At 38.6% G+C, this 15,258-nt stretch overlaps 1 protein-coding gene across 2 annotated transcripts in view; it reads right to left on the bottom strand.

Annotated features, from left to right (window-relative positions):
• reep3b (receptor accessory protein 3b) overlaps positions 1–15,258 on the bottom strand; it is a 61,901-nt gene that overhangs the window by 41,322 nt on the left and 5,321 nt on the right. Inside the window, exon 2 of one of the 2 annotated variants that reach the window (XM_040134598.1) lies at positions 493–565. In XM_040134598.1, coding sequence (XP_039990532.1) covers positions 493–565 — 73 coding nt within the window. Of the gene's footprint in view, positions 1–492; positions 604–15,258 lie in introns of those variants that run through there. The other variant, XM_040134595.1, reaches the window with a different exon arrangement.

Genomic DNA, 15,258 nt, shown 5'->3' with positions numbered 1-15,258 from the left:
TTGATTTGCTCAGCCCCTCACTCCTTGCTCCACTCCTCCCGCTCTGACTCTCTCTCACAAACACATTGACAACAGATGCCCTTCTAAATTGAAAGTAAAGTTTTTCCTGGAAGTTTAGTTTTGTATGGCACCAAAAAAATGTGCTGGTCATTTTTTGAATAGAACAGCTGCATCTGTTTCGTTAAAAACATTTAGCGTAATAGAATTGTGTTAGGCATAATACTTTACTTTAAGTCACCCTATATGGCATTTGTAAGGAGTATATAAACATTGAATTAATACACTTTAATGTAGTTGTAAATGTAAATAACAATAACTCCTCCATACTATAACACAGTTGTAATATGAAACATTTTCAAAGGAGGAGTTCAATATATTGTTATAAATAATTTACCAACTGTTTTTACACTGCCTAAAATACAGTGTTGCAGTGTTAGGATTAGGAAAAAATCAAACATGTCCATAAATGCTAAGTGAAGCTCATGAACTTACATATTCCTTGACATTTTTGGTCTTGACAGCTTTGTAAGAGTAGTATGCAGGATACAGAGTCCCAAACACCAGCCTGCAGAGGGAGAGAACACACAACATGGAGCTCATCATTATTGTCACATGTTAAATAACCACAGTTACCCATTTACCAATTATTTTCTTGATAGTTGCAGACCTGGAAACAAAAAAAGCACTAAATATATATTCCTGGCTGAATGTGACAAGGCCTATTTGACTGGTCATCTTTTTGCTGCTCCACATGAAATTAAATCTGAGTATACTTATTCAAATAGCCATACACAGCAAATTTTAATATATGTGATGGATCTATATTAGAGCATCATACACTTGTATATGTATCTTTAGTTTAGAACAAACTATTTAAGATCCTTTGAAATTGTGCTGGTGGGTTTGCATATGCTCAGGGAAACTGATAAATACAGTTGCTGTGTTTACATAAAAGTACAGTTTGAAGTATGTCTCAATATTTACGGTCTGATTTCTACAGTCACAACAGATTCCCTTCACACTTGTGACAGGAATTATACTCTGAAGCCAAAATAGTTGTTCAGTATAATTCAAAGTGGAAACTGAAACATACAAAATTGTGATTTTCCAGTTAAAAGCCATCATCTGTTCCTGCAGAACAACCTGGGGACTTATTTATATCCTGCAATGATCAGGTGTTGGGTTCTGAACCAGAGTCTGAAAACCATTGGAACACAACACGATGACTCACTGTTTCCTCTGTAATCTTCTGCAGCAGTGGCTGGCGGTAATGTGGGGTTGGTTCCCTGTTTGGGCCAGTGTAGGTTTCAACACTATCTCAATGTACTCCAATCTTCTTTTGCACTTACATACAAAGTGTTTGCTATGTACAAATAACATATTCATCTTTTAAATATTAGCATCTTTAGGCTCTGGTGTTTTGCACTGCACCGCTGAAGAAATTGTTGTTTCTATACGAGGTGCTTTTTTTTTCTGTTTAGCCCTGCTAACTGTATGTGTGTATCTACAATTGCAATCAGAAATATTCAACCCCCTCACCTCAAAAGACATTAGAGTGATGTGGGTGAAAGATAATGACAATAAATAACAAAAAACCTCATTAAACAAAAAATATTCATTGATACACATTTGAGTTATTTTGACAAAAGTAGTTTACTTAGCTTTGAAGTTCAAATGAAAAATTTAACTCTTAACATATGTGCAGTATTATTCAACCCCCAGCTTCAGTACTTTGTGGCGCATCCTTTAGCTTTTATAACTTCTAACAAACATTTTCGGTAAGTGCTGACAATCTTCTTACAACTCTCGATCGGACTCTTTGCCCATTCCTCAGGTGCAAAAGCCTTTAGCTCAGTGATGTTTGATGGCTTCCATGCTGCAACTGCCTTCTTTAAATCCCACCAAAGATTTTGAATCCGATTTAAATCTGGTGACTGAGAAGGCCACTCCAGCATATTCCAGGATCTTTTTCTCAATCAAGCTTTGGTTGACTTTGAGGTTTGCTTGGGGTCATTGTCTTGCTGGAAAGTCCAATGAGCAAGGTTTAATTTGTCAACAGACACACACATATACGTGTACACACACACGCACACACACACGCACGCACGCACGCACGCACGCACACAAAGTTATGGCTCATGTTTTAGAACAGTTGCCGATTTACACATCCAGCAGCCAAAAAGCAACATTATCAATCATTTGGACCCATGTTTGTGTCCACCTGATGAATGTAAATCCAATATTCACTCTCTTTTTTAGTTCTGATTTGATCTCCACCAACTCCTGGGAAAAGCATTTGGCTCTTTGGCGGGTAAATGCTCCACTGTGTTCACCTGCTAGTCTCTAACCGTGTCTATCTGCTGTTTACTGCTGAGCAGGTAGCATACAGTAGGTTTTCAGAGCCTTTTGACTGAAAACGTCTACCTGCATTTATTCAGTCTTTGCTAAGAAACTAAACCAAAACAACAAAGTAATGGGCTTGAAAACCAAAACAATGAGCTGAAATAGACTAAAATGCTCTGTAGAGTTGAGGGGAACTGCAGAGTTGCTAAGAATTCTCTATGGTTTTATCACCTCCCACATTACACCTAGGCAATTTGATCCATTGTTAATATAAAAATGACGACCTGCCCTTGTTACTCTGTATGTGTCTGTGTGTGTGTGCGTGTGTGCGTGCGAGTAAGACAGAGAAAGAAAAAGAACAAGAAAATGGCTAGATCAGTTTATAGCAGGACATTGTTTGGGCCAATGAGTAACAAGAGATATCAGTACAGATATGGCAAAGTTACAAAACAGTGTCTCCGATACATAGTTTGTCCACTGAAGAGCAGTAAAAAGTTTTTTTTAAACCTTAAAATGTACCACTCAGTATGTATCTCTGTCATAACTCTTTAATAACCAAATTCAACCGCAAAAATCCATCAGGCCATAATCATTAATAATGTGATATAAAATTGGGTACATATACAATGATAGGATTTTTTCCATATTTCCCACCTCTAGCAGAAGCCGATCCTTCCTATAATGCAACTCGATAGTGTGTTTTGTTAGAAGCTGCTCGTTGGAAGGACCCAAAGTTGTAAGGACCCAAGTTGAGCTAACCCTGATGACATAATCAGGTGTTCTTTTTTCCTCACATTTTGAAAGAGTTCCTCAGATTCACAGAAGACATTGTACAACTGTTTTCACAGACTGAGTATAACTGACCATGACTAAAGTGTAAAATCAGCAGAATGTCCGTTTAAAGCCAGTGATGTCACAATATTGATTTGTTTTTCATTGATCCTACAAATTAAATATCTGATAAATTGAGGTATCTCATCATATTAATACAAAAACCCTAAGAAGATCCAAAATTGCCATAAAGCAGGTCTGTAATTACGTAAATGTAATTACGTCTTAACTGGTAATACCAATGCCATCCTGAAAAGAAACAAAAGGCAAAGAAATGAGAGAGGGAATGGGAAAGAAAGTGAGAAACTGAAGGGGGTTGGGGGGTACTCATCACCAACGAAACACTTTTAGACCTAACTCTGAAAGACTCACTATTGACAGACTTGAAAACACTCACTAGCCCAGCAACATTAAGGCTACAAAACATCCCGTAATGCAAAACTCTCTCAATTCCAAAAGTTAACACGTAGCAGCAATTGTCTCATCCTCAAGAATAAGATGACCACCACTTCTTCAAACCTAATTTCCATTTTTGAGATGTGCCCTCAGTTTGTTAGTGCTGGAATGGTAGGCTAACTGTAGCTTACATAGCTTGCATACAATTTTATCTCCAGTTTCCACAATTATGCCATCTACTGACCAAAACCCAAAGTATTTCCAAACAGGGCTTTTAAGATTACTCAGGATGCATATCATTCATTCTGCAGCAGAGTTGGGTTGTGAACTCTCTGCCATCATTACCACATGGTTGTTGCTGGATTATTCGCTCATTTCAGCTTGACATGCATTTCATTTAATTTTCATTTCATTTCATTTGACAATGTAGGACCCATTCCGTCATGCAGTGCATTCAGTGTAACGGCCCAGGCCTGAACTCGCGAGGCAGACAGTCACGATAGTGCTGCTTTTACTTATTCACAATCAAATATTAATTTTATCAATCGAATTACTTTGTTTTTTTTACAATTCCATTCTATAATCAAATTTTGAATATTTGTTGAAGGCCCTCACACTCATCACAATTTTTCCGTTCATCATCTTAGGCAACGCGCCAAAAACACTTAGGCACGGTGCCTAAGTCTTATTATAACAGTAAGGTAAAACCTGGAAACTCAATTCCTTTTCAGTGAGTACAGTTACTCTCAAGTCATTTTTACCTTTTCTTCTATTTTCTAGTTTCACAGTTCATCACTGAAAGACAGGAGAAGCTTTACAAGTAATATTAAGCTATGTTCAAAATATTACATGTTCAGTTACACTGATCAACACATTGAGCTCTTCAGCACACAACTGTGAACATGAAGAACAGAAAGAACAATGTTGTTCTATTGAATTTCAGTAAACCTCTAACAATCTGACTATTGCCCTTGGGTCCAGGAGCTTTATAACAAATGAATCACAGCTGTGTACACATATTTACAATGCTCACTACATATGAACCCCTTTCTACTGACTGTGAAGGAAAAAGGCAGAGCCCACCTTCACCATTCAGTGACCATGAAGGATTCCAGGATCACTTCCATTTATAAAACACTGATTATGTATGTAACCATTTGATGTTTGTTGGCCCTTGGCCCCTTACCGATCACCTGTTTGTCATACATGTTGTGAAAGACAGCAGGGTATGTTTGGTCGGCGTGAAACATATAGTCTGCCATTTCACAGGAAGAAACTATGACTCTAAAAGTGCCTAATCTTACACAGTGATCATTTTAAAAACCAGAACACCATGTAGTTGGATCGAGGCATACGAGTAAAATTCTTGTTTTAGCCCAATCACCATATGGTCTGGCTTTCCAAATATTTTACAAATCTTCAACTAAAGTCAAACCATAGAAGTCTGGAGGTAGAAGGATTTCACGTAACAGCAACCAAACAGACACAGACACATTGTATACAGTCTTGTATACAGACACACTCCCTCTGACCAGAGTCCCCTGAGCAGCAGACAACCACAGCAGTTTATTTTACTGCTGTTGCTATAGAAACAACAAAGCTGCCACAGCTCGAAAACTCTTCATGTCTACATCTCTTTGTCACACTGCAATTTCAACTCAATGTGCTTTATTTGCATAGAGGTAGAGAACAAGCACAAGAGAACTAAAGAACTACAAGCACAAAACATTTAAGTTTATAAATAAATCCCTTTCCTCCCTTTACAGTGATATATGGACATTTGTTTACATGCAGTGAGCACTGCCCAACACTCCCTTTATTTACAGGTTTTTGGAATAGTCGCTGTTCATACTATGTGTAACAATGTCTTAATCAGGTATGCCATATATTGGCATATTCAGATTATTTATTATTGAGGTGTGTCATACAACTGTAACTTTCACATCTGTAAAATGAAGAGCACTTCATTGTATGATTGTCAGCAGCATGTAGAGTACATGCCATGGATTAGGACTGTTTCTTTAAAAAAAAAAGAAAAAGAAAAAAAAGAAAAAAAATCAAGTTTGATCAAATTTGAACAGGCAAATAATTTATTCAAACAAATTTGAACACAATCCATATAACTCCCAACCCCCACCCCCTTACCCTTCAATACAGTCGATATATTTTTCATATGTGGTGTCATATAACTGGACCACATATCCTTGCATATATATCTTGCTACCTTATCTGTGCTTGCTATCTTAATGGTGATGGCCTTCTTATAAGCTTCAGCATTCCTGCTCAAAATTATTATCGGTCATTATTGGCACCCCCGAATTTCAAGTACATTATTCAAAATATCATTAGAAATAAACGCCAATGAACCAATTTTATAAAACCAGAATATTTTAATAAAATGTCCAAGGTTACTGAACAAAAGGAAAAAAAAAGACAAAACTTGCTTACTTGAAATAATATAAACACAAAATGTAACCCAGTGCAAATTATTGGCACCCTTTGAACAATAGAAATAGTTTGTCCAAACCATTTTTAAAGAGCAATGGCCAATGGTTAAATTTCCACACTTAGTCACGCAGCATTCAACTGACCAGTGGTGTAACTTCATCACTCACCTAGTCAGTCAGTCAGTAAAGGACATTCCTGTTTATAGGGCTGGCCTCGCTTTTGTCCAAGCCATTTTGAAAGGGCAACAGCCAATGGTGTTACTTCCGCATTTAGTCACGCATCATTCAGCTGACCAATGGTGTAACTTTATCACTCACTCAGTCAGTCAGTCAGTCAGTCAGTCTGGAGGCATTGAATGTATCAAAGGAATGATGAAATCAGACCCAAGACATTCACCTTAAACCTAGTTTTTTGACACTGGGTAACACATTTCGCTCTAAAATGCCTTGGTAATCTTCACCTTAGACTACGTTTGAGGTGAAGGTCTTGGGTATTTCAGCAGGACAACAACCCAAAGCTGCAATCCAGCAGCACAAAATAATGGTTGAAAAGGAAAACATGGACTGTTTTAAACTGTCCAGCAGTAAGTCTTGACCTAAATGCCATTGAAAACCTTTGGAGAGAGCTGAAATCCACCACTGAAAAAAGGACTCCTGCAAACTTAAAAGATCTTGAACACATAGCAATGGAGGAGTGGCAGAAACTACCAGCAGACAAGTGCAAGAACCTTCTAGATGGCTGCAAGAAATGTTTAGAGGTTGCCATTGTTACCCATGGTTCTGCAACAAAATATTAGTGAAGAGTTCAAATAATTGTGTCATGGGTACATTTTGTTTGTCTTATTTCACTATTCTGCAAGTTTCTTTTTTCCCCCCTGTTGTTCAGTAACCTTGAACAGATATTCTGAGTTATGTACTTGAAATTCAGGGATTGAAATTTCCAATCATTTTGATCAGGACTGTAAGTGTGGTGAAAACTGTAGGCAGTCTGTTTGTATTAGGGTTGGGCTGGTGTAAAAGTTTTCAAACCAGTTTGATAATAAGCCAAACACCAGAGCGGAAATGTATACCGAAATTTACCACTAGGTGTCGCACTTGACTCAGCAGATGGTCCCGAGTGGAACATAATGACACTAAGAGGGCCCATGAATGAGAGTGTAGTGACACCAGTCCACTTGGTGGCAATAATGCCAACAAACACTAGATAAGAAATAGAAGCAGAGAGTTAAGTGGCACCACACTCAGCAAGACAACTGATTTACACGTTGTTTCTTCACAAGTTTTTATTACTCACAACAACCATTCAACTTAACTTTTCTTCATCTAAACATCAAAAAAATAAATAAAATAGGACTTTGACTTCTTTCCTTTGAGACTAGGTCTTCCATGTGTCTTCTTGTCATCACCCCGAAAAGAAAAAAACAAACAAAAAAAACAAAAAACAAAAAAACAAACAAACACATGAACTTTCTAGTAAACAGACACAATGTCTACTGTACGCAAACCTCCATTGGTTTCTGGTGCCTCCACTACTCAGGTGAGTCCTCAGATTGGTTATTATTGTAGAGTACAGCAGAGCACTTTACAAAGTGAAAAAGCGCCTTATCTTTTGCAATCTACGGCTAAAAATCCAAAACACTTACACACACTGCTTCTCATCATGATTATCCAATCAGCACAGCTTTGCTCTCTAGTGTCTAGGGTTTGTTTGTTTGTCAGCAGGATTACACAAAAAGTACTGAACTTATTTGCACCACACTTGGTGGAAGGATGGGTCATGGGCCAGGGAAGGACCCATTAAATTTTGATGTGGATCCGGTTAAAGGGATACAGGAATCCAGGAATTTTTAAATTATTCTCCTCAACCCTTTAAGATTTCTCAGTTTTTCTATTGTTTGGCCATGGCAGAGGTATGCACTCTACTGAGTCCCATTTTAGATATTTATTAGCTTAGTTTCCTAATAGGTCAGTAGGGCAGCAATAGGTCAAGCTGATAATTTTAAGAGTGCCTTCTGCTGGACCACAACACAAACCACTTCAAACGGTGTGATAAACTCATAGACTGCAAAGTTTGAATTCATAGACCTTATTACAGTTTTTTTCCCACGTTGAATCAAATCTTCAAAATTTTAGATGAAAACTGATAGCCCTACCATGGACAAATTTTCATGGGCTCTACATATTGGATAAATATAAACTCAGAATTGAGAGACTCAAAGAGGCGCACAGTAAATATTGTAAATATATGCAGTAAAAAAGTAGCGAATAAGGAGTGATTTCAGAAAGAGCCATGGAGTCAGTGAACTAGGTATGGGCTACACCTTAGCCCTGTTTCTTAGACTATTTCCTTACATGTTGGTGAATGTGCACCATGGACAGTTATGCTTTATTAGCTACTAGTAGTTTTTGTTTTCTTGTTTTGTTTGGATGATCAGACAGCAATCATCTAGATTACTTTTGATACAGAAGACAACGCCTAGCACAATGAGAATGGGGCAAGATCTGACATTAGACTTGTACTGGATATTAGAGATACTGCTATCACTGTAAAGTGTAAGTAAATGAAACTGTATCAGTCTGCTTCCAAAAGATTCCTCTGCAAGAGGAGTGTGACTGGATTATATCAGTATCTAATCTACATATAGGTACATATTTGCCCCAAGAGGCCAGACCCATTTTATTTCTGATTTGAAAATGTGTTGCATGATATTGATATAAACTGTAAAAAAGAATGAATAATTAATCTTTCATAGCACTGGCAACACACCGTATCACCTCGTCCTAGCAGCATCAGTTTCTTAAAACTACAAGGGTATCATTTATTAAGCAAACATCTCCTTTGCCTGCTTTGTAATACAATTCAGAAAATATTCTAAGGAGAGAAATTAGACTTATAATGGTCAAAATGTGTATTACATGCTCGACAAATGAAAAATAATATTTACAAGTGTGTACAACAATTTGGGTGTAAGTATGGGTTCTCACTAATGTGCCAAATGTTCCAATCCACACACAAATACCAAGCAATTTGAACACATGTAAAACAATTTTACAAATGCACACATCACAACCTGAATAAATGTTAACACTTTATGTACAGGTTTTAAACTTCAATTTCACAGATCTGATCATCTTCTCTTTTGAAAAGCTTCCTGTGTATACAAATATCTAAAAACATTTGTGACATTCTTTTGTATTTATTTAAAGATTGGAAAATGTGTGTTCACGGACCTAACCCTAACCACCGAGGGGGGCGCTGCGGGAAACATATTTCTAACAGGAGGAAAACACATTTTGACAGGAAAAGACTTCAACCCAACACCTGTTGGACTAGACTGGCTGTTTTCCCAGCAGAAGTGGAACACGCAGTTGTGAGTACCCAAAATTACACACAAATCATTTGTAAATCTTATTGTAGATCATGTAAAACACATTTGTGGCCATTTTGAGTCTAATTTCTCTCCATAGTATTCAGACCCTTCACTTTTTGCACACTTTATTACGCTGTGGATTTATTTTAAGTGGACAAGATTGTCATTTGCCCATCAGTCTACATTCCGTAACCCATAATGAAAAACTGAATTTTTTTTTTTGTGCAAATTTATTAAAAATCAAAAACATAAATCCCTCATTTACAAAAGTATTCAGACCCTTTGCTACGGCACTCCAAATTTTGCTCAAGTGCTTCCTGTTTGCTTAAGTTATCCTAGAGATGTGTCTAGAAACACCTGTGGCTAATTGAATTGATTGGACATAGTTTAGAAAGGCATGCACCCCTGTATAAGGTCCCAAAGTTCACACTACATGTCAGGACAAAAACCAAGCCATGAAGTCCAAAGAACTCTCTGTAGACCTCTGCAATAAAATTGAAGTGAGTTACAGATCAGGGCAAGGGTATAAAACCGTTTCTAGAGCTTTGAGTGTTCCCTGGAGCACAGTGGCCCCAAGTGGCCCTAGAGTTGGCCATCCAGCTAACCTGAATAACCGGGCAAGCAAGACCTTGGTCAATGAGGTGACCAAGAGCCCACCAGTCACCTCCTTGACCAAGGTCTTGCTTGCCCGGTTATTCAGGTTAGCTGGATAACCGGGCAAGCATGACCTTGGTCAAGGAGGTGACCAAGAGCCCACCAGTCACTCTAACTCGGAAGTCATTTACAAAATGGGGGACCCTGCCAGAAGTACAAGAGCACAAGTAAAAAGATCTTCCGGTTGGATGGGACAAAAACTGAACCTTTTAGGCAGAACTCCAAGCACTGTGTCTGGTGAACACCAGGCACTGCTCATCACTTCGCTAATACAATCCCTACAGTGAAGCCTGGTGGCAGCATCATGGTAGGGGGGGCTTCTCAGCAGCAGGGACAGGAAGACTAGTCAGAGCTGAGGGAAGGATGATGCAGCCAATTACAAAGAGGTCTCTGAAGAAAACCTCCAGAGCGCTTGCGACCTGAGACTGGGTTAACAGTTCACCTTTCAGTACAAGAACGACCCGAAGCATACAGCCAAGACAGCGCTTGAGTGGCTTCCGGACAAGTCTCTGACTGTCCTCGAGTGGCCCAACCAAAGCCCAGACTTAAAACCCCATAAAACATCTGTACAGACCTGAAGATGTCAATTCACAGATGCTTCCCATCCAGTCTGATGGAGCTTGAGAGGATCTGCCATGAAGAATGGGTTATTCTGCCCAAATCCAGATGTTTTAATCTTGTATAGAATTTACTCAATTCTTTAATTGTTGTCAAAGGGGCTTCTAAAAACTGACCTTCTAATTACTGTATGTATTATTACTGTAATTCTTTATATTTTTAAAGGTTTTACTTATTTCTTTGACTCACTAAGGACCAGCAGAGACATCTTCTCCATAAACCAAGCTCACACAAAAGAATTTGGATGTGCACCAAAATGTTCTTGAAAGAATTTAATGAAAAGCAGGACCCTTTCTTCATTACAAAACTACCATCTCTCTATTTCCCTTCTCTCACTCCTCATTCTCCTTCTTCCCACTTCAACACCTTCTCACCATCTCTCTCTGCATGCAGCTGAGAAAATAGCCCCCTTGCTTTTTGATGCGCCTTGACTCTGGGCTCCAGGTCAATTTCCTTGGTTTCCTGACACCTTACACCACCAACAACCAGATGGAGGGAGGGGGAGGACAGGGACACAAGAAAAAGAGCAAAGAGAAACAGAGAGAGAGAGGGAGAACAAGAGCAATAAAAAAAAAAAGGAGGAGACACACCAAGAGGGAAGAGAGGAAGGAGAAATAATCTAAAGATCTCCAAGATTTAAGCTCCCACCATCTGGTTTCAGCTTCAGGAATAAGAATTTGATTACAAGACTTTTCCCCTAAAAACACAGGGAGGATTGTTGAGAGAACTGCTGCTACAGCAAATGTGACTGGTTACAATCCAGGTCTGTACCTCCCCAGAGTATTTCCCCATAGGGAAATAAATGGCACATATCATTTGGACTGCTCTCACAGCTCTCGGAATCTTCGCACATTTAAAAACTGACTTACACACCATTCACACGTTCAAAGTTTAGCTCAGTGTTTTTTCATATTTCTGGAGGCATAAATCTCCCCACACAAAATACTGAGACTGACTGAGGCACCCTTTAAATATCAATAACAATTTAGCAACTCACTCACATGAGACACAGTTTATTTTAAAAAGATCATTTTGGTTTAATAAAACTTGAAGTGTACGGGTTACAGTAACATTGTACTTATGTTATTAGCTGATATCTGAGAATGCAGTGATATTGCTATGACAGAGTTCAATGGTTCAAGAACCTCAAGCAGTCAGACAATCAGACAGGTTGAAAACAAGACAGATTTTTTAAACCACTTAATCATGATGCCAAACTGAAGACAATTGAAGTAGTAAGTAGTCAGTAGTAATACCCACTTACACAGGAAAACTGCACACAACCACAAGAACTTCAGTAAGTCAAAGTTGAACTAGTAAGCGGCTTGTTAAACTGTGATGTGATTTGTTTGACTAAGACTATGTCTACATTAAGCCGTCTAGATATTAAAAGTGCATTTTTGTGTGAGAACAATCTGTCCCCACACCAGCATTTCCAGGTTGTTTTATAGAGAGCTCTGTCCACAGTGAAACAACATAAAAGCAGCAAAATCTCCTCTTCTTCTCCCTGATTTGGCAAACATCACATCACATCACATCACATCACATCACATCACATCCAACATCTTGTGAGGCGTAAGAAAGATAGCCGACTGACCAAATCATTATTTCGTGGTCACTATGGCTGTAGTCAACCAAAGAAAATCTTGGTCAACTGATATCATACCTACTCTTCAACCAATCGATTGGTCACGGGGGGAAAAAAAACCTACATGCTGTCTCTAGATTAACTCTATCGGTCACAGTGCACTGAGTGCCCTGTACCTGGTAAACTTATTAGCCTTAATGAATTATAAATAAACATATAAAGCTAGTATTTCTAGCAAATTAAATCATTTTAAACCTAATTATTTTACCCTAAAATGAAAACCACAGACTTAGAGCTGACCAGCCTGCACCACACCATATTCGTATGATTTCCGAAAATAGAACTATATCCACTGGTGATCCCAGCACAAGAACTATAAAGGAATATACATTCATAACATTAAACACGACAGTTGACTGAGCATCCTAACATAGAGTCTAGCGTTTTTATATGATATGTCATGTTGGTTGTTGAGCTGTGATATGCAAAGTGCTATTTGCAAAGTTTACACTCGACCTTTTGGTCATCTATTGTAACAAAATGCAACCACACCAAAAGACGTCTCTAACATGGTGTCAATTAATTTGGAGCCAACGCCGAGTAAATATTAAGTAAGTTACACCTAGCAGTCGCCATTAGGTTGGGCGTGTTCAAAGTTGTGAAGACAACACCCCCATTTTCACAGGTAGTCTGTCCCACCAGCTGCTGCAGTAAATACTGGATCCATTGTGGAGGGCCATTCATGTAACGCTTTTCTCTAGGGATGGGATCCCCCGGTCGATTGGTGGATCGGTTGGTCGATATGCTCTCGTCTAACCAAATTCTCATTGGTCGGACAATCGCCAGTGTTGCTGTCATAAGGAGGAAAGCACTACATCAGCTTTGAACTCACCCAACTTAATAGAGACCGCTCTGTCTAATTTATTTAACATTTATAAACGTTTAGTCTGAGTCGGCTAAATGGTAAATGGGCTGCACTTATATAGCGCTTTTCTAGTCTTATCAACCCACTCAAAGGCTAATTTAGGCTAATAAGGCTATCCGGTAGAGTGCACTGTTGCCGACGTAGTTAATCTGGAGATAACATGCAATAAGAATTTGGTTGGATGAGAGCATATCGACCAACCAATTAACCAGTCAACTTGGAGGTTACAGCCCTAATGGTCACATCGTCTGACAAAATCAACATAACTACAGGTTAATGGTAACAGCATAGTGTCAGTCCGTTGCACCTCCGCTCAGTCTCCTGCTGTCTTCAATTCAGGCGAATTCACAATATTAATTTGTTCTCTTTTACATACTTTCTGTTTCTGGTGTCAAGACAACTGAACAAGTATGAAGTGGTAATTCAATCATAGTCTATAAACATTATATTTTAACCAGCAATCATCCCAGAGTTGCTGCGCTGCAGTGATAAAATAATTATTTTATAATTGCCACGTCATCTGGAAAAAAATAAAATAAAAAATAAAAAACGTCACAAATGCAGGTAAACAACAAGAGCTCTACTGTGTATTCATCTATATCGGCATTTAAAATGAACGATCACAGAGAAAGTTGAAGGCAACTAAATGTTACACTGTTTTAGTCTGGGCATAGGGCTGAACCAGAGAGAAAAGAATGTGTTTACTGGCTTAATTTAACCAGCCTAATATGGACATACTCTAAGCTGTTTGATTGTGTGCTTGTGTTTTTTGACCCATCAGACTTCTTTTTAGAGAGGTCAGCACTTGACTTGATGCCTACAGAGATATTATTACTAATGCAAATGAAAGCCAAGACCACATAAAAATAAGACTCAGGTTTTAATAAACTGGAATTACTGTAATAGACAATATTCTCCTTAAAGCCCCAGTACAATTAGTTTACAGTTTTAAATATTCACAACTAAATAACAAAAAAGCAAAGTTAACGTTTGAACAAACATCCTTAGATGTTATTTATTAAAAAGTTTCAAAAGCAAATCTACTTCATCAGGACTGTGTGGGTATGATTTGATCAGAGTTAATTGACAAAGGCCTTGAAACATAAGCAAACATCCTCACAACTCATCAAATTTTGACACAGCAAGCATAGAAGTAAGCAGACTGTAGCAGACAGATTGTCTAAAGCTGGAATGTTGTGTACAATGCATCCAGTGTAGTTTACAAAGTCAATAAATTAACAATCATGATAATACGAATATCTGCAGCCTGAGGTTTCAAACACACAGGTATTTTTAAATTATTAAATCGCTTGAGTATCATTAAGACTTTTTGTTGCAATCCAAAACAACAACCCTGCAACAATTACATACACTCAGAGAGCACTTTATTAGGAACACCTCTCCACCTGCCGATTCATGAAATTATCACCCAATCGTGGCAGCAGTGCAATGCATTAAATCATGCAGATACAAGCCAGGAGCTTCAGTTAATGTTCACATCAAACATCAGAATGGGGAAAAATTGTGATCTCAGTGACTTTGATTGTGGTATGATTGTTGGTGCCAGACGAATTGGTTTGAGTTTTTCTCAAACTGCTGATCTCGAGAGATTTTCACCCACAAAACTCTAAAATTTTTACTCAGAATGATGCCAGAAACAAAAAACATCCAGTGAGCAGCAGTTCTGCGGACAGAAACTGCCTTGTTGATGAGAGAGGTCAGAGGAAATGGCCAGACTGGTTGGAGATCACAGAAGGGCTACAGTAACTCAGATAACCACTCTTTACAACTGTGGTGATCAGAAAAGCATATGAGAATGCACAACATGTCCAACCTTGAGGCTGATGGGCTACAACAGCAGAAAACCACATCAGGTTCCACTCTTGTCAGCCAAAAACAGACATATGAGGCTGCAGTGGGCGCAGGCTCATAAAAACTGGACAGTTACAGACTGGAAAAATGTAATCCGGTCTGATGAATTTGGATTTCTACTGAGGCTCGCAGATGGTAGGGTCAGAATTTGCCATCAACAGCACGAATCCATGGACCCAACCTGCCTTGTCTCAACAGTTCAGGCTGGTGCTG

The sequence above is a fragment of the Xiphias gladius genome, chromosome 9 (assembly GCF_016859285.1).
Source record: "Xiphias gladius isolate SHS-SW01 ecotype Sanya breed wild chromosome 9, ASM1685928v1, whole genome shotgun sequence".
In the NCBI taxonomy this organism is placed as follows: domain Eukaryota; kingdom Metazoa; phylum Chordata; class Actinopteri; order Istiophoriformes; family Xiphiidae; genus Xiphias; species Xiphias gladius.
This window is presented reverse-complemented; position numbering and strand designations above follow the sequence as displayed.